Source organism: Bubalus bubalis, chromosome 2 (genome assembly GCF_019923935.1).
Source record: "Bubalus bubalis isolate 160015118507 breed Murrah chromosome 2, NDDB_SH_1, whole genome shotgun sequence".
Lineage (NCBI taxonomy): Eukaryota > Metazoa > Chordata > Mammalia > Artiodactyla > Bovidae > Bubalus > Bubalus bubalis.
The window spans coordinates 111789334-111813252 of NC_059158.1; the positions used below are offsets into that span (position 1 = coordinate 111789334).

Genomic DNA, 23919 nt, shown 5'->3' on the forward strand with positions numbered 1-23919 from the left:
GCTACATATTGTCACCCTGCTTATTCAACTTCTATGCAGAGTACATCATGAGAAACGCTAGGCTGGATGAAGCACAAGCTGGAATCAAGATTGCTGTAGAAATATCAATAACCTCAGATATGCAGATGACACCACCCTTATGGCAGAAAGTGAAGAAGAACTAAAGAGCCTCTTGATGAAAGTGAAAGACAAGAATGAAAATGTTGGCTTAAAGCTCAACATTCAGAAAACTAAGATCATAGCATCTGGTTCCATCATTTCATGGCAAATAGATGGCAAAACAGTGGAAATAGTAACAATTTATTTTCTTGGGCTCCAAAATCACTGAAGATGCTAACTGAAGCTATGAAATTAAAAGATGCTTGCTCCTTAGAAGAAAAGCGAAGACAATCCTAGACAGCATATTAAAAAGCAGAGACATTACATTGCCAACAATGGTCTGTCTAGTCAAAGCTATGGTTTTTCCAGTAGTCATGTATGGATATGAGAGTTGGACCATAAAGAAAGCTGAGCACCAAATTATTGATGCTTTGGACTGTGATGTTGGAGAAGACTCTTGAGAGTCCCTCGCACTGCAAGAAGATCCAACCACTCAATCCTAAATCAGTCCTGAATACTTATTTGAAGGACTGATGCTGAAGCTGAAACTCCAATAACTTTGGCCACCTGATGCGAAGAACTGACTCATTTGAAAAGATCCTGATGCTGGGAAAGATTGAAAGCAGAAAGAGAAGGGGATGACAGATGATGAAATGGTTGGATGGCATCACTGACTCAATGGACATGAGTTTGAGCAAGCTCCAGGAGTTGGTAATGGACAGGGAGGCCTGGCATGCTGCAATCCACGGGGCTGCAAAGAGTTAGACATGACTGAGCGACTGAACTGATTCTAGTTGCTTATTTTCAGTTCCATTCCCAACAATCACATTTCAAACCCAATGTATCAAAACTTAACAGATCACTAAATATACAGCAGAAATACCCACAATGAGGCTCTCCCCATGGGATGCAATACGAGAAGGACACAGAAAGTGATTCTGGCAATCATAAAGCTCTTCTGTCCATCAGACTGACACATTCCCTATCTAGAAGGTTGGTTCCCCACAGCTATATTCCAATTAGATGGACTAGATAATATACAACATTGTCAATTAGGAAACAAGTATACATTTAGGAGGCTTACAATTCAGAGTCTTAAAACCCTCACTGCCCTTTGTGTTTCAGCCTGTGATCCATTTCTTCTGCTTGTTCTTAAATATACCTATAAATTGTGAGAATTTTAATAAAATAACCTAGTACCCAACCCAGGGCCACGTGTATAACGTGAACACTTACATATACAGTGTCAGATGTGAAAGGGCACAATGGAGAAAATGGGGCTTCGGAGACACCTGAACTTGGGTTCAAATCTTTCCTCTGCAACTGACAAGCTGTGTAACCTTGAGCAGGTTAATTGCCTGTCACCTTACCTTTACAATTATGCCTATAATTTCATAATACTTTCGTAAAGAGTTATTCTAATACTCCTGGCACCAATAACTGCCTTTGACCAATAGATATTAAAAAGTAATTATTCTAATATTCATCATTTTACAGATAAAAAGTTCAAGTGAGGTCTACAAATGGTGGCTCAAGAGTCTTAACTTGCCTTTGGAAAAGCCACCTTGAAAACTACATATTCTTGTCTAGTCTTTATTTTTTTCCATTCTACAATTTAGCCTCTTGTTCCTTGTCATAGGAACTAATTATTTGATATAGTAAATAAGTTTGAGCTTTTATAGCTATTGGACTGCATATGATCAGGGATACTACAGTGATCATAATTTATTCTGACACTAACAATGAAGGTTACTGGCTTGCCTTTTAACGTCTTTAAAAAAAAGAAAAATGAAAAAGCTGGATTCACAAACTTGTGATTCTCTGCAGTTAATATAAAATTATTTGTTCATTGTGGGTTAGAGTTGACAGGATAATCATATGCCATCTGGGACACAGAAGCGGCAGGCTGGATTACACAGTGTAGAAAAACACTATAAACTCATGTGCACCGAATTAAAATATGAAAGAGGAACAAATCATAAGGGGTTAATAACCCTTTTGGAATGTTATCAGTTAAATAATAATTATGAATAATTCATGATATGCTAAATTTAGGGAGTTCAGCATAAAACTGAACGGGTGAAAATTCATCAAAGAACATGACTAATCCAAAATTTAAGCTCTTCTATTACACGCTTTGATCTTTGAAATCTATCTAAAAGGATCCCTTAGTGGAAACCTAGAATTGGTCTCTCTTTAACATGAAATAAATTAGATTCAAGCTATTCTGACCTTGAAATCTTTAACACAATTAGAAGGTATATGCCAAGCATCGGGTGCACATTAAAGAGATAATCCAGACTTTCGGAAAAAAAGAAAGAGCTCATTTCAAAATTTCATCTTAGATCAAGGTAGTTCTTTGGTTTAGATGGCAAAGTGTGGCTCTGGGGAAGCTTCCGGAACACCCCGCTCACCAGGATTTTCCTGACAACCCAGTGACTTCCTAAAAGGAGACAATTGTGTGCATTTTGCTTTTGATAAAGAAGTCACCAGAGAGCAGCAGGTGCTGAAGGCAGACTCCCAAGCAACTTGTTTGCATACTTGAATGTAACTAAATAAACTCTGTCTCCTCTTGTGGTCCCTGCCCCGATGCCATCACTAGTTGGAAAAAAGAAAGCGGCTCATATGAAAGACAGCTGCAGGCACACTGTTTTAGAAGAGACAAGGCACAGATGTTTTTCAATGATAGCTTCCAACCTTTTCAGCACCAGGAGTTTAGTTTCTTTTAAGAAACAAGTTCATCTGTGCCACATGTTGTGGCTTTTGACTATTCACTGTTTGTTGCTTTTAGCTTGTGCTGCATGGGGATTAAGGCATGGTTTAAATACAGAGTTCTCCAGCTGCCAGGGATTAGTGATCAGGGAAGAGCAGTGCGGGAAGACTAGACCTGGAAGGCTGGAATGGGAGGTAGCCTGAGGGCTGGTGGGATGGAATGGAATGGAATAGACGGGAATAGAATAGATAAAAGGAATAGAACCTGAAGACTGTCTCAGCATGGTTCTGGTGGTAGCTGCCTATGCCTAAAAATTCAAGGGCTATGTGTCCTATTCTTTGTACTTTTCATTTTATTTCTTAAAGACTGCTACTGCTGCTGCTAAATCGCTTCAGTCGTGTCCTACTCTGTGCGACCCCATAGATGGCAGCCCACCAGGATCCCTCGTCCCTGGGATTCTCCAGGCAAGAACACTGGAGTGGGTTGCCATTTCCTTCTCCACTCTTAAAGAGTGGGCACAAATAAATCAGAAAAATAGTCCTTTTTATATTGAAGTCTGGAGGTCCTGATATAGAGCCTTGGATGCAACAGGTATGCAAAAAAGGCTTGTGGGATTAAACCCTGAAAAGCCTAATGAAGAAAACAGCAATGACATGAACAGCATCACTTCGTCATTGAATTCCGACAGAAATACCTCCTTCACTTTCCTGTGAATACTTGTTATTCTCCATCTCATGACTTTTTTAACATAGCACTTATTGATGTGTGTTACCTTTGTATATATTTACTTATTTATTTGTCATCTGCCTGTCTTTGTTATCATTGCCATCTAATTCTCTACTGGAATATTAGTTTTTTGAAGTCAGGGGACTTTGTTTCCCTGGGATCTTAGCCTTTCTATACACAGTGTGTTTTTAGCTCCTGGGAGAATGCCTGGCTTTGGGGAAACTTCCAATGAGTAGTTGTGAAATATGTGAGCAAACTTCTCTACAGCTCTGCCTTCAAGAACAGAAGTGAGAATAGGAGCATCTCCATATAATTTCTTTTCCACAGTATCTCTTTTGACAATGAAAGTATACACCAGTTGCTGTCAGGATAATAGGTGTAAACTTTATAAATTTTGATTTAATAAGAAAAGAAAATGGAATACATATACATTTAGATTCCTGGAGGGTTTGCCAAATATCAGGATTATGGAATATTTTTTAAAAGACATTATTACATCTTAATGTAGGAGATCAAAGCATCTAAAGGTCAAGAAAGGATTCCCAAGAAGTTATCCTAGCAGACCCTTAGAAGCTAGCTAGAAATGATTTGTAACTAGTGCAATATTTATGTGCAGTAGAAGCTATCGCATGACTTCCAAGTGTTTTGTGCAATTCATTCTGTGCCTTCGTTCACACAGTGACTTTCCTTAGGGAACTTTTGAGTGTTTATTATTCTAAAGATTAGAAAAGATGAATTTAAGTTCAAACTCTAATTGCCTACAAATCTCCAATAGTGGGATTCAGACTTGGAAAGGACTTTTCCTTATTTGTTTTTGTTTTTCTACTAGACTAACAAGGTCTGATGAGTCCACAGCACCAATAGAACTCCTTAAAAAAATCAAAGTAATATTTTATGGTACTAAACTTTCAATTTGGGGTCCTATTTTCAAAGGTTGTTTATCAGCATAACGTGAAAATCTGTCATGTTTCACTGACTTTGTACAGTGGCAGAATTAAGATTTGGGGACACGAATAATAATAAATGGATCTGTCTTCTTGCATTGAACACATTCTGGACTAATGATACCTAAGACTTATGATGTCAATTAGAGAGAGAGGAAAATATCCACTAGCAGGGTTTGACTTCCTTTGGGCTTGTGATCCAGTCTGCAAGCTCTTCCCCTTCCAGCTTTCCCCCTATGGTCCAGAACTACTTGTGTGTACTCAATGACACAGTCATGTCCAGCTCTTTGTGACTCCATGGACTGTAGCCCTCCAAGTTCCTCTGTCCATGGGATTCTCTAGTCAAGAATCCTGGGGCAGGGGGGAGGTTTGCCATGCCTTTCTAAAGGGGATCTTCCTGACCCAGGGATTAAGCCCATGTCCCCTGTGTCTCCTGCACTGGAAGGTGGATTCTTTACCACTGTACCACCTGGGAAGCCCACAGAACCACGTGGGCAATGACAAATGTTAGCTGAGATTCCCCTGACATGCCATGTAGCGTGTTTGATGGGAACTAGAGGGATTCACCCATGAAGAACTCCAAAAAGATCACTGATTCCTCAGACAGATATGAAAATTGATTCAATTTATACATATTAAAGACTAATACAATTATGTAAAGTTTAAAAATAAAATAAAATTAAAAAAAAAAAGTAGTAGTGAGTGATAGTGGGATAACAGTGAGATATTCCATGGGAGGCAAAGTGTAAGGAAGCAGACACTCAAGATTATGACTGAAATATACTACATTGCAGCAGAGAGATCCAACATGATAAAGGAGGGTGGTGGGAACAGACAGACAGGCACTGTGAGATCCTACAGGTCCTGTGGTCTGTGCTCACCATACAGGACTTCATCTTTTCTCTGCTTTTTAATGCTACTCTTTACCACTGTGAGAGTCACACCTCCTGGCAGAGGGCCATGAGCATAAGACTACAGGGCTTCTGGCTGTGGGATAATCAGGGTGGATCACTCTGGACAGGGTAGAAACCAGTTCATCACATTGCTAATGCAAATAATTAGTGCTCTGTCAGTGCTTTCATTTCCACATAGTATTACATACTTACTTGTTGTCTGTTGTCCCTCAACTAGATTGTAGGTATCAGGGGATCATGGGAATAAGGAAACTGTCTTTTTTCCCCTCTCTGCTTTATGTCCAACTCATTGTACTATGAATGGAATATTAGTATTTATTTAATGGATAAATGACTCAGATTAGATCAGATCAGATCAGTCACTCAGTCGTGTCCGACTCTTTCCGACCCCATGAACCGCAGCACGACAGGCCTCCATGTCCATCACCAACTCCCGGAGTTCACTCAGACTCACGTCCATTGAGTCAATGATGACATCCAGCCATCTCATCCTCTGTCGCCCCTTCTCCTCCTGCCCCCAATTCTTCCCAGCATCAGAGTCTTTTCCAATGTATCAACTCTTCACATGAGGTAGCCAAAGTACTGGAGTTTCAGCTTTAGCATCCTTCCTTCCAAAGAAATCCCAGGGCTGATCTCCTTCAGAATGGACTGGTTGGATCTCCTTGCAGTCCAAGGGACTCTCAAGAGTCTTCTCCAACACCACACTTCAAAAGCATCAATTCTTTGGAGCTCAGCCTTCTTCACATTCCAACTCTCACATCCATACATGACCACAGGAAAAATCATAGCCTTGACTAGATGGACCTTTGTTGGCAAAGTAACGTCTCTGCTTTTGAATATGCTATCTAGGTTGGTCATAACTTTCCTTCCAAGGAGTAAGCGTCTTTTAATTTCATGGCTGCAGTCACCATCTGCAGTGATTTTGGAGCCCAGAAAAATAAAGTCTGACACAGTTTCCACTGTTTCCCCATCTATTTCCCATGAGTGGTGGGACCAGATGCCGTAACCTTCGTTTTCTGAATGTTGAGCTTTAAGTCAACTTTTTCACTCTCCTCTTTCACTTTCATCAAGAGGCTTTTTAGTTCCTCTTCACTTTCTGCCATAAGGGTGGTGTTGTCTGCATATCTGAGATTATTGATATTTCTCCAGGGAATCTTGATTCCAGCTTATGCTTCTTCTAGCCCAGCGTTTCTCATGATGTACTCTGCATATAAGTTAAATAAACAGGGTGACAATATACAGCCTTGACAAACTCCTTTTCCTATTTGGAATCAGTCTGTTCTTCCATGTCCAGTTCTAACTGTTGCTTCCTGACCTGCATACAAATTTCTCAAGAGGCAGATCAGGTGGTCTGGTATTCCCATCTCTTTCAGAATTTTCCACAGTTTTTTGTGATCCACACAGTCAAAGGCTTTGGCATAGTCAATAAAGCAGAAATAGATGTTTTTCTGGAACTCTCTTGCTTTTTTCATGATCCAGCGGATGTTGGCAATTTGATCTCTGGTCCCTCTGCCTTTTCTAAAACCAGCTTGAACATCAGGAATTTCACGGTTCACATATTGCTGAAGCCTAGCTTGGAGAATTTTGAGCATTACTTTACTAGCGTGTGAGATGAGTGCAGTTGTGTGGTAGTTTGAGCATGCTTTGGCATTGCCTTTCTTTGGGATTGGAATGAAAACTGACCTTTTCCAGTCCTGTGTCCACTGCTGAGTTTTCCAAATTTGCTGGCATATCGAGTGCAGCACTTTCACAGCATCATCTTTCAGGATTTGGAATAGCTCAACTGGAATTCCATCACCTCCACTAGCTTTGTTCGTAGTGATGCTTTCTAAGGCCCACTTGACTTCACATTCCAGGATGTCTGGCTCTAGGTCAGTGATGACACCATCGTGATTATCTTGGCCGTGAAGATCTTTTTTGTACAGTTCTTCTGTGTATTCTTGCCATCTCTTCTTAATATCTTCTGCTTCTGTTAGGTCCATACCATTTCTGTCCTTTATCGAGCTCATCTTTGCATCAAATGTTCCTTTGGTATCTCTGATTTTCTTGAAGAGACCTAGTCTTTCCCATTCTGTTGTTTTCCTCTATTTCTTTGCATTGATCGCTGAAGAAGGCTTTCTTATCTCTTCTTGCTATTCTTTGGAACTCTGCATTCAGATGTTTATATCTTTTCTTTTTTCCTTTGCTTTTCGCTTCTCTTCCTTTCACAGCTATTTGTAAGGCCTCCCCAGACAGCCATTTTGCTTTTTTGCATTTCTTTTCCATGGGAATGGTCTTGATCCCTGTCTCCTGTACAATGACACAAACCTCATTCCATAGTTCATCAGGCACTCTATCTATCAGATCTAGTCCCTTAAATCTATTTCTCACTTCCACTGTATAATCATAAGGGATTTGATTTAGGTCATACCTGAATGGTCTAGTGGTTTTCCCTACTTTCTTCAATTTAAATCTGAATTTGGCAATAAGGAGTTCATGGTCTGAGCCACAGTCAGCTCCTGGTCTTGTTTTTGTTGACTGTATAGAGCTTCTCCATCTTTGGCTGCAAAGAATATAATCAATCTGATTTTGGTGTTGACCATCTGGTGATGTCCATGTATAGAGTCTTCTCTTGTGTTGTTGGAAGAAGGTGTTTGTTATGACCAGTGCATTTTCTTGGCAAAACTCTATTAGTCTTTGCCCTGCTTCATTCCATATTCCAAGGCCAAATTTGCCTGTTACTCCAGATGTTTCTTGACTTCCTACTTTTGCATTCCAGTCCCCTATAAGGAAAAGGACATCTTTTTTGGCTGTTAGAATCTAAAAGGTCTTGTAGGTCTTCATAGAACTGTTCAACTTCAGCTTCTTCTGCATTACTGGTTGGGGCATAGACTTGGATTACTGTGATATTGAATGGTTTGCCTTGGAAACGAACAGAGATCATTCTGTCGTTTTTGAGATTGCATCCAAGTACTGCATTTTGGACTCTTTTGTTGACCATGATGGCCACTCCATTTCTTCTGAGGGATTCCTGCCCGCAGTAGTAGATATAATGGTCATCTGAGTTAAATTCACCCATTCCAGTCCATTTCAGTTCGCTGATTCCTAGAATGTCGACATTCACTCTTGCCATCTCTTGTTTGACCACTTCCAATAATAAATGACTCAAGTCAGTAGAAAAACAATTATTCAGACTTGCATTTCCAAAACGTTGCTTAGGTTGTGATTTTAATGTATGGACTTTGAGTGGAGTGAAGGATGAGATGTGAGAGTAGATGATGAGAGAAAGTGAGTCTGTGGGATAATCTTTATAAAATCGGAGGGAGTCTCTGATAAAACTCTTTCCTGCTGGTGGGTAGGAGGGTGGAGATGAACATTAACACACAATAAACACCGATGCTATTGCAAATACTGTGCTCTATGGCTACATATACTTCATTGTATTTAATTCTCAAATCCTAAACAAAGCCTCTAATGTGCATGAATTCCATTTTAGAGATGAAGAAGCTGAGACTCAGAAAGAGTAAGTCATTTGCCTAAAAAGCTACAATTCAAACCTGGATTTACCCAACCTTAAAGTGGATGCCTAACTGGAAACTACACCATGCTGCCAATCAGAATAATTGAGAAAATAGTTTAGGTCACTCGCCAAAATCTTGGTCATAAGATTTACCACTTGGTTTCCTGATGTGCTTCTGCAGGCTCTCAGATGTGCGGGAAGTGGCATGCTGTTATCACTGGACATTGTGAGCCTCATATTTTCATTTCGAGTGATGCTCTTTGAGGAAGTAAATTTCAATTTCCTTAGCTACGTTTTCCTAACACATATCCTGAGTACTGCTGTCAGCTCTGTTCTCCCCAGGCTCTGAGAGCTGAGTTCACAGAGGAGACCCTCTTCCGTGCTGTATCCTGCCTCAGTTCCTCAGACAATCCCAACTAAGGCAGAGAAGTATTAACAGTCCCAGCATATTCACTTGTGAGTAGCTTAGAGATGAGCCCATATCCCAATGCCAGTGGTCCAATCACAGAGCATCTAAAAAATCCCTTCCAACTGTCTTTGTTTGGTGATCAGATCCAGGGTTTTTAGCCCCATCTCCCTACCAGATTCCATGATTCCTGCAACATGCAGTTCTTCCTTCTCCTCGTCTACTTTGTGATTACCTATATAGCAGGATTTTCCCTAGGTCCCTACTCCAAATTTCTGTCATTTACCTTAGATAAACTGTAACTCTTTTTGGGGACCAGAAACCTATCCTCAACCTCAGCTCTGTGCTTTCCTGGTACACTCTCCTTGTTCTCTTTACATGCACATGTCTTGGTCCCTGGTTCAAGTGCCATCCCTGTTGCCATTTACCTAGCTCCCGAGCACCAGCTGCCTTCTGCATTCTCTGCCCTTGTGCATTACTTACCTGGGAACATTGGTATTAATTGCTATTTGTTCAGCAAAGGTTTATCCTCCCTTTCCTCCACAGGAACTGTTTCCTCCATAATACTGTTGCTAAGAAGTGACTGGTCATCCAGAAACTACATTTCCTGCTCTGCTATCTTGCACTGAACTGAAGAAATGGGACCAAATTTCATTCAGTAGAATAAAGATAGTAGAGATGTATATAACTTCCACCCTGGTCCATAAAAACCTCCACAGGACCAGCTTGATATCACCTTCCAGAAAAATTTGATTATGTTTAAGTGGTAGGGCCTCCATCAACCTGTGTTCTTGATGGACTCTGTGAAGCAGACACTACCCTTCCCTTTATGTGAGTGAAAAATTAGTCTCTAACCCATGATACTAGGGGCTTCCCTGGTAGCTCAGCTGGTAAAGAATCTGCCTGCAATGCAGGGGACACTGGTTCAATTTCTGGGTCATGAAGATTCCCTGGAGAAGGGATATGCTACCTATACCAGTTCTGGGCTTCCTTGGTGGCTCAGATGGTAAAAAATCTTCCTGCAATGTGGGAGACCTGGGTTCGACTCCTGGGTTGGGAAGATTTCCTGGAGGAGAACATAGCAACCCACTCTAGTATTCTTGCCTGGAGAATTCCCATGGACAGAGGAGCCTGGTGGGCTATAGTCCCTAGGGTCACAAGGAGTCGGACATGACTGAGTGACTAAGCACAGCACAGTATGATACAAAGTCACTGTTATTAGGGGTTTATCTGATACAGGAGCCAGTTTGACTTATAGAACACACACTTCTTCCAAAAACCATGGAGGTCAACATTTTTTTAGTTTGTTGAACTTAGGACCTTCAGAATAAACACCATCTCACAGGGCCAGTGCCCCCTCTGGTGTCTGCCACTGTTACCAGGCCAGTTCTTCACCCTCTGCCTTGTACTACTCAGCCATAAAAAAGAACAAAATAATGCCATTTGCAGCAACACGGGTACAATTTGAGATTATCATACTAAGGGAAGTAAATGAGAAAGAGGAAGACAAATACTATATGTTATCACTTATACATGGAATCCAAAATATGACACAAATGAACTTAGAGATCAGATTCGTGGTTTCCAAGGGGGAGGGAGTTTGGGATTAGCAGAGATAAACTATTATATATGGAATGGATAAACAACAGTGTACTACTGTATAGCACAGGGAGCTATATTCAATATCCCATGATAAGCCATAATGGAAAAGAATATTAAGAAAAAAAGAATGTCCATATGTGTGTAACTGAGTCATCTTGCTGTATAGCAGAGATTGACACAACACTGTAAGTGAAGTATACTTCAAGAAATAAAATACAATAAGACAAAAGGACGGCTAAGAAGTCAGGCTCCCTTTCTCTGCTCCCCTGGGTCAGCCTCACATAGCAAACATGCCTTATGCCCATTTATCAAGCTATGGCATACAAAGAGATACTTAAAAACTGAACTGTTTCATGGAAACCAACACAGGAAAGCCACATACCTCTGAGGCCACAAGTCTGTGAGCACTCTGTCCAAGCTGTCCATCCCGAGAGCTGACAGTTGACCGCACACTCCACCAGGCAGTGAAGGTTTGTCCTCTGCGGCTTCTCCAAGTTACGCTGCAGATGGGAAGGAAATATGATTGTACTGGAGAATTCATCGCAACATCAAATCAAATCACTATCCTTTTGTGGGATAATAATCTCTATTCTGTGAGAATAATTTTGCTATGTTTTTGTGAGAAAAATAGCCTGGCTTATAGAAACTGATGGCAAGTCTGAAAAAATGATGATCCTTACTTCATGACATAGAAACTTGTCAGTCCAAATTTCTTTTGATAAAACCTTCAACTTTAGAATAGACCCACATTTAAGAGACCAGGAAAGCAGGCAATTACGTTACACAGAGATCTGTCCTGTCACTCAGCCAGCAAGGAACCAGAGGGATGCCTCAGTGCTAAATTCAGGCATCTTGCCCTCTGGATAGACCAATAGTATATAGAGAGCTCACACTAACAGCAACCTAGGCTAAACAATAAGTAGAAGAATAAAACTGAAATCAACAACCCATCTAAAGTTCATAAAAAAGACCGATGAGCTAAAAACATAAACATGATCTTAATCAAGGGAAAAGTTGATGATACTGTTTCTTTTCCTCTTGTCCTCTCTTAAACCCACATCTAGGCAAAATCACACATTTTCTAATGGCCAGTGTAGAAGAGGTCTTATTGAAAGAGTAAATCATCCAAGGGATGCATAAAGAATACTAAAATATTCAGTTTTAGGAATTGTACATTGTGTGATTGAGGAAAATGCTAACATTCAATATATGTTAAATATTAGCAATGTCTATTCTGAGCTAAAATTATTGATTACAGCATGATTACTTTCTATATGGGCAAACTAGAAATGAACTAGAAATGACAACATAAGATCTTTGATCCATTTGAGATATGTGGATATTCTGCTTAGGTTAATAATTTGGGACTTTAAATATTTGTTGAACATGTGGTATTTAGAAAGAAGAGAAACTAATTTTTCTATTAATGAATAGTTTATACTGCTTTTATATCAAAAGGAAAGATTTACTATGTACACTAAATGTAAATTTTTTACTTGAGTTGTTGTAGGTTGGTGATTTATTTTTCTTGAAGCAGACAACAGTCTTGAGAGGGAGATGAAACAAAATGTTAAATCATGACACTTGTTAGAGAGAACTCTGTATTAACTAGTCTCAGAATTTCATTAAAAGGAACATCTGATTTTACATGGTCTAGTTTCAGGGGTACTGTTGATCCATGGTGATACTGCTGGTTGAAAGCGATGTTATGGTAATACTTAATAAGGTTAACTCAGGATCAGTGAGGAGGTTTTGTTCTGATAATTTTAATTTTCACTTGTGGACTCTACTTATCTAAGGAGAATGAGACAACTTTTATTTTGTCAGTTTGCTAAAGACATTCCCGTGAAACCTGAGTTCACTGACCCCACACATTTCCAATTATTCCAAAGATTGTTTTAGTGATTCTTATAACGTGATAGCGTATGGTCATCTTTGTTTCTAAACTGCCATCATAGTGCATTTCACTTATATGTTGGGGAGGAAATGTCAGCTTTTGGGGAAGAGATTTGATTTTGTCCAAATTCCACATATTTTGTGATGGGGAAAAATATAAAATTACAAAAATTCAAAACCCACCAACTCTACCCAACTTGGTAGAGAGACATTTAGCTTATTTTAAGATGAAAAAATGCACTGTGTTTATTACCTAGCAAACATTTGCTAAGCAAATTAGCAGAGTATTCTAATAGCATGTATCACTGTGCATCTTACATTCAAGGGACAGTGTTTCCTACTTAGGCAAATTGAATCATCTGCCCAATACTAAAAATCGATTTTAGAGTCAATTGATGTCAATTGTTAGTTGGCAAGCAAGTACATCTAAATAAGTTCTTAGAAATAATGAAGAACTATATTTTTAATGAACCCATTTCTCCAATGCAAAATGACCTTTCCTGTCATTTTAACTAAGTTCAAACTCATGAGATGTAACTGTATAATACTAGTACCTCTCACTCTAATTGAACCTAAGCTGTGATGAGAAGAAACTGGGAGGGTCATTTATAGTAAGCATTGTGAAGGTTGCACACCAAAATACACATAATTTACCTGCTCACATTCGTCCATGGCAACAGGCTTGCCATCACTGCGCACACAGCTCAGAAGGCGGGTCCTGATGCCTTGCCCACAGGTTGCATTTTCACTCAGCTGGCATGTGCTCCACTCTACGGGCATAGGGTCACCACACTGAGTTTCAAAGTTATGACCATGTGAGCAAAAGACAACAAAGCTTTGATTCTCTGCATCAGTGGAGAATAGTGTACACAGAATCCTAAAACCATTTCTATGTGGCTTCAAAAAGCATTATGCAATTCTTTAATTACAAAACAATCAATCAATCAGATCACCAAATAGAAGTGAATTTGCTTTCTTGAGGTCAGAAGCCAAATAGTTTATAGAAATCATCTCATAGTTGGCCGAGGTAGGAAAAGAAAAAAACCTAAGCACAAAGGACCACCAGTTTGGAATCATCTAATGGCTGGATGTAATTGAGAAAGAAAAAACATACAGAAATGATGCTAGTCTGTGATATCAACTTGAAGATATTTTCAAAAAATAAATATAATTATCTAAATCATTTGGTATATTTGGTACAGTGGAGCCAAGAAAGGTATCCCCAAAGGGAAAGAAGTCATGATTAAAAGGGCCATTTTGAAAACTCTCACTTTAATAAAATTATTCTCTCATGAGAGAAGGTTTTGTAGATTTGGCTAACTGTATTACAAACTCAACAGCGAGAGTTAGAATAAATCATCCCATAACTAATTCTTTTAAAAAATTTTATTTTGGTGTGGGTAGAAAAAGAGATCCTCAATTATATACAGTGAGAACCTCTCTAAGAAGATTTTTCATATTTGGTAGATGATCTAAAAGTTAAATAGGAAGAGCAAGTCCATGTATAGCAAAATCAGCATTTTAAAGACATGCTTTTTCAGTAAAGCAAATTTTATTTTATTTTTGGAAAATTAGTATGAAAACTAATGATCTAAAGGACCTTTAATGAAAGAAAAAGGACAAATACAACAGGTCAACTCTCACCTATAAAGACAGTCTCATAGAATTTACTAGAGGTTTTCTACATGAGAAATCTCAGTAGTGCCACTGTGACCTCAGTGGAAAATTTGTTTCAGAAAAAGGCAACTGTTTTGCCCCTTCAGGCAGCTGGCCATTTGGTTATCAGTACTGAAGTCAATGCTGAAACTTAAGCTGATTCCACATGTCATGCATTCTGGGTATCATTGCTGCAGGGAACAGATCAACATACTTATACAGTCCTTTAGTTTCAGACACGGGACACAGTGGTATTCCATGTCTGAATAAGGAGGTCTCTAAAATATCCCTGTCCAGTCAGGCCTGCCATTTATCCTTGGTGAGCCCCGTAGAGCAAGTACATCACAAGTTTTAGTTTCTTGAAATAATAAAAGCCATGAGAGAGCTGCATTCTAGGACAGCATGATTCCATGGTTTGTGGTTTACAGCCATACCTGTTAGATTGTACTGGAACTGGAAGCAATTTTCATTGAGAAGGCAGGGCCGCACCTGTGAGTCTTCAGCACACGTCCTCGAGCTCAAGGAAGGCCTCAGCAGGTGACGGGTTCTTCTCTGCATTGTGTGCGGATCACACGACTATGAAAATCAAAGAGCAGGCAGAGTTAGAAAGGAACTCATGTTTGTTGATAAATTGAATGTGCTGATCTGTATACATGGAGGCACATGTACAACACCTACAGGGAAGAGACTATTGAACAGAGTATGAAACAGAAGATTTAGAAAATAAAATCATTATGGGATTCAATGTAAGTAGTTTCTGGTTTTTCTACCTGACAACTCTTTCTTGTTCTACATTATGATAAATAATTAGGCACGTGGGGACCATTTTCATCCACTAAACACACTCTGTACTCTCAAATTCATTTGCCAGGTAGCAAGAGATGAATACATTTTGAATGTATAAATGAATGAGCAAAGGAAGACAACGTCCCTTGTGTCTCCGGCTAGTCCAGCCACAAAGAAATAACCACACAGAACACTTTAATGAGAAAATATTTTTAAAAAACAGAACAAAGAGAGGGAATTATGAAATCAATATTGCCAATATAACAAAACTTTCCACTTATTTGGGAGGCCTTATGATCCACAGATTAGTCACTTCATGCAGTTGCCCTTTCAGCAAAATAAATGTATAAAAGGAACTTCAATAATCTCCCACAAAAATAACTTTACTTATGGGTCTACATGTCCTCTTATTGCCTCAATTCATATGACATTCTTGAGCCAGGTAAACCTGCCTGCCATCTGTCATCCATCTACTCTACTCACAGAGGACCTTCAGAAGCTCTCCCTACTAGAATAATCTCCTTTCCCATGTCCTATATCCTATCTTCCTCCTACTTCTTCTTCAGAGCAGTAATCAAGACTTCATCATTGACAGTCTTTCTTTTAATAATAACAAGTTCTTCTCTTCCATCCTAAGCAACCTTCCACCCATGTTCAAGAATTACTATACAGTATTTGATTCCAAACATAAACATATATGTTACATCTGCCTTTATATGATCATTCTTTGTTTCTTTATTACACCATCTCCTCCTTTTCTTTATAGATTCTTTGAGGACATAATAGATCATGATTTCTACTTCCTGTGTCACTCTCTGAAAATTCTGGTATATATTTTACACATGGTTGTTCAGGTAACACCATTATATACAACATAATTCAGATCTAGAAATCTAGAGGCACATAGATGTTTAAACCACAGGAAAGAGAAAAGTCTCTGAATTCATGTCATCAAACCATCATTGCCATATTTGGATTTTTTTTTAACTTTTATTCTTTTACCTTTTCAGACACTGTAGTGAGAACACAACCTATAAACTTAATTTTGGCTGCTAAGCAAAGTGATAATGTTAGAATACACTGAAATATACAGAAAAATGCTACAAAATTCTCTTCTATTTTCAAACGTTTGGAGCCATGGAAACACATTTACTATTTATGTGACTTTATAGTTGGATAATCTGTCAATACTTATAAAGTATTTTTACATTTTAATTACATCAAATTGCCTCTAGATGATCAAGAAGAGCCATTGAAACCAGGTAATTATTCTTAATTATCTCCAAAGGAATCCCATGCTAACGCTTACAAATAATTTACTATTAATTCAGCAATTAATTTGATTGTTCTCATGAGAAGGAGTGATAACTTCAATGATTTACCAATGAAAGAAAATGAAAGCATCTTAAAAGTTACTCCTGATTAGTGTTCTACTACTTTTCCACCTTAAAAAATCAATGATTGAACAAGGTGAATGTGTATAAGATTTATGAACTTGCTGAGTCTAAACCACCAAATAAGCAAAAGAGAAAATAACACACATGAAAACATGCATACACAATTCAAATTATGTAACTTTGAACAATTCACTTATATATTCTATATCTCAGGTCTTCATCCAGACATGGGTGAGAAAGGGGCAGGAGCATAATTTGGTAGTTTTTAAGAGTACCTTCCGTCATACCTCACACTCTTATCAGTCTCTAAGTCTGCTACATATGCTTTTATAATGATACTCTCTGATTGTCATTCTTAACCATTTAGACTTTAATTATCACTTTCTAGAAATTAATATACTGAAAACCAGCACTGGAGCTAACTCTCTTACTAATGCTATCTAGAGAAACAGGCAAAGAAGGTGAATGAAATCCACAAACACAATCCAACCTAACCTCAGATGGTATCTGTACATTCTACCTTATAAAAATTGCCCTAGCACTGCTAACAACTAATAGATGAATTAGTGTTTCTCCTTACTCTTTTCTCTCTGTTAGCTCTTTATAGGAAGTTCATAAAATAATGACTAGGTCACGAGGCAGATAGGAGTCGGCTAAGAAAAAAAATGGATGGCAAAGGAGCCTTATATCTAGATGATTTCTTTATTGGATCAAAACTCTTCAAATATAAACCTGAATTTCCTCTCCCCTAGAATATTCATAAAAAGACACTGTCAGCTTCCTAAATAAAGAAGTGAGAATGTGATGTGTGGATAACTAACCCCAAATCAACTTTAAACCAGTCTCATTATAAAGGACAATATTAGATAGCTAAAGTTTATTTGCTAGGGAAGGAGATGACCAATAAGAACCAATAGTATCTAGTATATGAGCCCTTTATGAGATTAGGTTTTTAAACTTTGAAAACCAGAACTTACCTTAAAGTTTAATCTTACAATATAATATTGCACCTTCATACCTTTTTTCTCTCTAGCAATGAGGCCTCTATCCCTGGGCCTGACCTGAATATTTGTATTCATCTGTCAAAAGTAAATCAGATATTCCCTCTGGGAGCCTCCATTGATTTATTTACACCCTTATAAGTGGAATCACCTTATCAAGTAAACATTTCCACTGTACTTGTATTGATATGTGTGCATTCCTTCCCATGGGCTATTTGGAGAATGTGTGTCTTAATTTTCTTGGACATTGAGAGCCTTGTTATGTCTCTGACAACAGTATGTAGATAATAAATATTTGGTGTAGGATAATGTTTGGTTATCCTAAAAACTAAATAATAAATATTTGGTGTAGGATAATTTCCTTCTTCCTGGGTAATAAGACTGGATTTTTGTAAACTGCCCTTAGCGATAAATGGTTAACCCTGGATTATGATCACATTGCCTAAATGTAAGGTTTCTCCATAGGTCTGCATTCTTGATAAAAAGATAATATAATATTTTTTCTCCTTCCCATACTTTTCCCATAAAATCCAAATGACAGCTCCCAGAATAATAAGAATCTACCATTAAATGAATAAATTATAACAGTAAATGAGTTTTAAATTACCCATATAAAAATAAAAGATAACTTAGATGCTATATCCTAAATAAATCCAATGAAGAATATATAATTTTGTATTTTTCTAATACTGAACTATAATATTAACAATGATAATTTAATAAAACCTGGCATAAGTCCAGGTACTTATGAATTTAACTCACTCTCTAAATTTCTTGTCTGGAGGTAAGCATGAATCCCCAAAGCCTGGCCTTGTCAGCTTCCATCAGATATTGAAACCCAAGGTTTTTATTCTGTTACAGAATGGAAAATTCTGATAATTCTGAGACGATCTCTCCATTTAGCTAATTAGTCCTTTCTCTATCTTTCATGAGGCAAAAAAGGGAATATATATGCTATGAAGTTGAGTCTTGTTTTTTTTGAAAAAGTGGGATAAAAGATGCCAAATAGTATAACAATACTATGTAAGGAAACTTCCTCAGAGATTCTGAGAAAATGGTTACAGGAAGTGAAAAAAAAAATGTTTTTTGCATATCACAGTGCAACAAGAAGAGCAAAATCAAAACCATTTAAACCAACCACATGCTCAGTAAAATTAATGACAAGTTTTCTTCACAAACCTCAAAATTTGAATAGGAGAGGACCAAGGACTGAAGTTACAGAACCTGTGTGATAACAGCATCCAACAGGGGAAAGGAGAAGGTAAAATGGAGTGTCTGCTGCTGCTGCTAAGTCACTTCAGTTGTGTCCGACTCTGTGTGACCCCATAGATGGCAGCCCACCAAGTCTCCTCTGCCCCTGGGATTCTCCAGGTAAGAATAATGGAGTGGGTTGCCATTTCCTTCTCCAATGCATGAAAGTGAAAAGTGAAAGTGAAATCACTCAGTCGTGTCTGACTCTTCGCGACCCCATGGACTGTAGCCTACCAGGCCCCTCCATCCATGGGATTTTCCAGGCAAAAATGGAGTGTCTGATATACCCCAAAACATCAAACTGGAAAACTAAACCATGGAGAAGGAGGCTTTTGCATACTCCAAAAGCAAGCAAATATACGGAATCCATGGACAGGTTCTGGGGGCTGATGCAACCCGAATCCAATGAATTCTCAACACTATAAGCCAAAACTGCCTTCCAGGACAATTTTCTGCACTAAAAAGAAACTGGTGGGAAGAGTTTCCAAATTGCTCAAAATAAGAGGACTAGCAGTGAAGGAAAAAAAGGCCAGTAAACAAAGTTGGAAGGAAAACAGATCCAGTAAATTTCATGAATCTGCTAAATTTTTGACCACTCAAAGCAAACAAACAAAAGTAGAGAACCCTGGACCACAAAAATGAAATTAGCTAAAAACAAGCCTCAATCACACCTGCTTCTAAAAGTTCACAAAAATTGATTTCCTGGAGAAATAAGTGAAGAAAGAACTCAAATTCAAATCCCACAAAATGGTGCTAAGAGGAAAAGTAGATTAAAGAATAACATTTCCATAGATATGAAACTACAGAAGACAGACATGCATAAAAAAACAGATGAAAACTCCTATTTCAAAAATAAGTGGTTGGTCATTTCAGAAATGACAAAATATGAAAGAACGCATAAATAAAACACAGATAAAATACAAATGTTAAAGAATGAGAGAACCTATGTAAAAGATATGACTGTTTTAAATTTTATTACATTTTAACATTTTAACTCATGTTGGTGGAATATAGGGACTGTTTTCTGTGTTATATTGAATAGGGCAAATGTATAATTATGAAATATTCTGTTCTATCTCCAGTATCTTTGAAAAAGTGGATTTTTAGTATAAAATACAGCAGATATAGATGTAAGACAGAACTTAAGTAAATACCTTTAGTTCATAACATGAACTCAAGAAGTATTTCATCTTCAAAATAAAGGAAATAATAGCATATATTTCAAAATTCCACTCACTGAAATGGTCTAGCAGCTGTGGAACCCAGTAAGTTCAGTATCCATGAAGTTCTTCTTATGGCACCAAAGAGTCATTTCCACTAAAAGAAGCCAGGGATTTTTAGAGAGAAACAGCTGATTCTAAGTCTGGCAAAGAAAATGTATGAAATAAGCCTGAAACATCACACCATAGTGGATAACAGGAGGCTAACAAAGGCCACCAGAGTCTTGACTAAAGTGTTCACAGAACAAATTTAAAAAACACTACAACCAGGACAAGCTGAGCGTTGGTATAGGTGATAACTGAAAATGGTTAAAATATATCAAATTCATTTAAATCTATGATTTCATTATGATACAAAAATAGTCACATATAGTCAAAGATGCTAGGTAAACAACTCCTCGTTGTGAAAAATGGTAAATAAATGGCAAATAAGTATTTTTCTTGCCTTTTCTATTACATAATAGAGCAGTAGGTGATTAAATATCAGTTGGGGCAAAAATTTCTCCTTATAGTAGTACTCCCACAAGTAAATGAGAAAGGATAATAGAATTGGAAGTTTGCTTTTTTCTGTTTCCTAAATGATAATGAGTTTAAGCTTTGACCATCGATGTTAGCCAAGGACATAAAAAAGCTATAACCATACATTATGTGCCTCCTGAGAAAGAGCACGTCTTCTATGAAGGAGTCTTGCCAAAGACATGATTCTGATTAAGCCTTTGCATGCTATTCCCAATTTATGGGAAATTTAAGGACAGAGGAACATGTTAAACTTCACCACAAGGATGCAATTTAAGAGACATACTGGGAAATTCAGTAGAAAAGGTAACTCATTTCCTTACCAGTAAATTGCTGGGAAGAAAAAAAGAAAGCAATGAGAGAAGCTAGCTTAAAGAAGATTTAAAGGCATAAGTAAAAACAGGCTTGAACTTAATAGCTGGCCCACTCAGACTGCAAATCTAAAGGAAAGTAAGAAAAAAGATTATCATAGAAGTCTTTACAGAGTTTAATTTTACCAGAGTGAGGAGGATATAACCTGTGAAGCTCTTTGTAAGTCGCTGGCAAGTTTCTATTTCCTAACCTGGGTGGCTGTTTCAAAAGCATTTGCCTGATAACTAAATTGTACAATTTGTTTTACATGGTTTTCTGTATTTGGAAAAGGAAATGGTAACCCACTCCAGTATTCTTGCCTGGAGAATTCCATGGGCAGAGGAGCCTGATGGGCTACAGTTCATGGGGTTACAAAGAGTTGGACACAACTGAATGACTAATACTATATATATATATATACACACACACACACACACACACACACACACACACACACACACATATATGTTGCTGCTGCTGCTGCTAAGTCGCTTCAGTCATGTCCGACTCTGTGCGAACCCATAGATGGCAGCCCACCAGGCTCCACTGTCCCTGGGATTCTCCAGGCAAGAACACTGGAGTGGGTTGCCATTTCCTTCTCCAATGCATGAAAGTGAAAAGTGAAAGAGAAAGTCGCTCAGTCATGTCCGACCCTCAGCGACCCCATGGACTGCAGCCTACCAGGCTCCTCTGTCCATGGGATTTTCCAGGCAAGAGTACTGGAGTGGGGTGCCATTGCCTTCTCCGATATATATACACTATATGTACATAAAACAGATAACTAAGTACCTACTGTATAGCAGAGGGAAATCTACTCAATTCTCTATAATGACCTATATGGGGAGAGAATCTAAAAAAGAGTGGATATATGTATGTGTGTAACTGATTCACTTTGCTGTACTCCTGAAACTAACACAATATTATAAATCAATTATAGTCCATAATTTTTTTAAATTAACATTTAAAAAAGTTTTTAAAAATATCTATCATGCTGGGAAATTTAGGTTTCTTTTCATTATGGGATTTCACAGTCTCCAGATTGCAGTTTTTCCCAAAGTATGTTATATTCTACAGTGCATTCATAGGTGCTGAGAGAAAAGAGATTCATAATCAAATCCATTTTGAAAATATTGAGCTAAATAGTCCTAAAGAAAGATTTTTGTAACACTGTTATTAAGTCATCAAAATCTATTGTCTCCTTTCTTCCAGGGCACAGGAGTGGACCATATATCCAAGGTTTCTTTGCAGGTGGGTGTGACCAGGTAACTGAGCTCTGATAAATGAAAGGTAAATGGGAAGCTATGTGTGACACTCCACCTCTCACCCTAAAACCTCCCACATGTTTCCTCCATGCCCTTCACCCTCTCCAGGGAGCAGGGATGGTGATGAGTAGAATGGTTTTGAAAGCCAAGCTTGAAGATGGTAGACAGTCTAGTAGCCTGCATCCCAGGATGACTGTATGGAGCAGAGAGTATCCTTTCCCCACCAGCAAATCCTAGTTAGGACTGTTTGCTGGGAGAGAAATAACATTATATTCCATTTGATCAGCTACAATTTGGGGTTACTTGTATTTCCAAATTATCCATTATTATACTATACATTGGGCTTCCCAGGTGGCTCTAGTGGTAAAGAACCCACCTGCCAATGCAGGAAACATGAGAGACGTGAGTTCGATCCCTGGGTTGGGAAGATCTTCTGGAGGCGGGCACAGCAACCCACTCCAATATTCTTGCTTGGAGAATCCCATGGACAGAGAAGCCTGGAAGGCTGTAGTCCATAGGGTCACAAAGAGTTGGACACAACTGAAATGACTTAGCACATACTGTTGGACTGATGCACTTGAAATCTTGGCTTAAACTTGGTTGCGTCAATTAAACTTAATTTCCTCAGAGGCAAATTTAGTAAACACTTTTGTTTTATAGGGAGGATGAAATAACTATACTTCCTTATAAAACCCTAAGATGTTCTTGTAAAATGTAAATCTTTTGGGGAGACAAGGCATGAGCTCTTGGAAATTGATAGCATAAAAGCAAAATCCTCCCTGAGATGATGTTTTATTCATTGCTGCAGTGCCTTGCATTTAATGTATTCTCAAAAACTATTTATTTAAAGTGAATGGAGGGAATTCCCTGGTGGTCCAGTGGTTAGGGGGAGAAGGAAATGGCAACCGACTCCAGTATTCTTGTCAGGAGAATCTCGTGGGCAGGGAGCCTGGTGGGCTGCTGTCCTTGGGGCTGCACAGAGTCAGACACGACTGAAGCAACTTAGCAGGCATGCATGCATTGGAGAAAGAAATGGCAACCCACTCCAGTGTTCTTGCCTGGAGAATTCCAGGGACAGAGGAGCCTGGTGGGCTGCCATCTGTGGGGTCGCAGAGAGTCGGACAAGACTGAAGAAACTTAGCAGCAGCAGCAGCCAGTGGTTAGGACTCTGCTTTCACTACTGAGGGCCTGAGTCCAATCCCTTGTTAGAGAACTAAGATTCCACAAGCTGCATAGAATGGCAAAAAAAAAAAAATAAAAAAAAACACAAAAAACTTATAGAGGAATTCCTAAGGATAACAATTGATTCCTATAGATAATAAATTAATAATCTTGTAATGTATCAAGAACTTGCCATTCATTTATGTCTTTAAGTCTGCAAGTCCATGTTTCCCAAAATGTGTTAGCGCACAGTCCATATGGACTATGTTCTCAGTTTAGTGGGTCAAAATTAGCACTTTCTAAATTGATAAATCATAGCATGAGAAATATCTGTCATATATTCAGGGTGAAAATAATTTCATGGAACATTTCAGATATTTATATCTGTATCTATATATAGATCTTTCTCCTTCTATCTCTATATATGCATATATATGTCTCCATAAGTAAGTGACTATATTCATGATCATTTGTGATATAAAATGTATTTCTTACTATGTGCCATGGTCAAAAATATTT

General features: G+C 38.3%; 1 protein-coding gene across 3 annotated transcripts in view; it reads right to left on the reverse strand.

Moving 5' to 3' along the window:
• THSD7B (thrombospondin type 1 domain containing 7B) overlaps nucleotides 1-23919 on the reverse strand; it is a 1246259-nt gene that overhangs the window by 40771 nt on the left and 1181569 nt on the right. For all 3 annotated transcript variants that reach the window (XM_044935904.2, XM_025276961.3, XM_045164228.1), the window contains exons 18-20: nucleotides 14890-15031; nucleotides 13454-13569; nucleotides 11286-11403 (exon numbers count right to left, since the gene is read on the reverse strand). In XM_044935904.2, the coding sequence (XP_044791839.2) occupies nucleotides 11286-11403; nucleotides 13454-13569; nucleotides 14890-15031 (376 nt within the window). The remainder of the gene's footprint in view (nucleotides 1-11285; nucleotides 11404-13453; nucleotides 13570-14889; nucleotides 15032-23919) is intronic.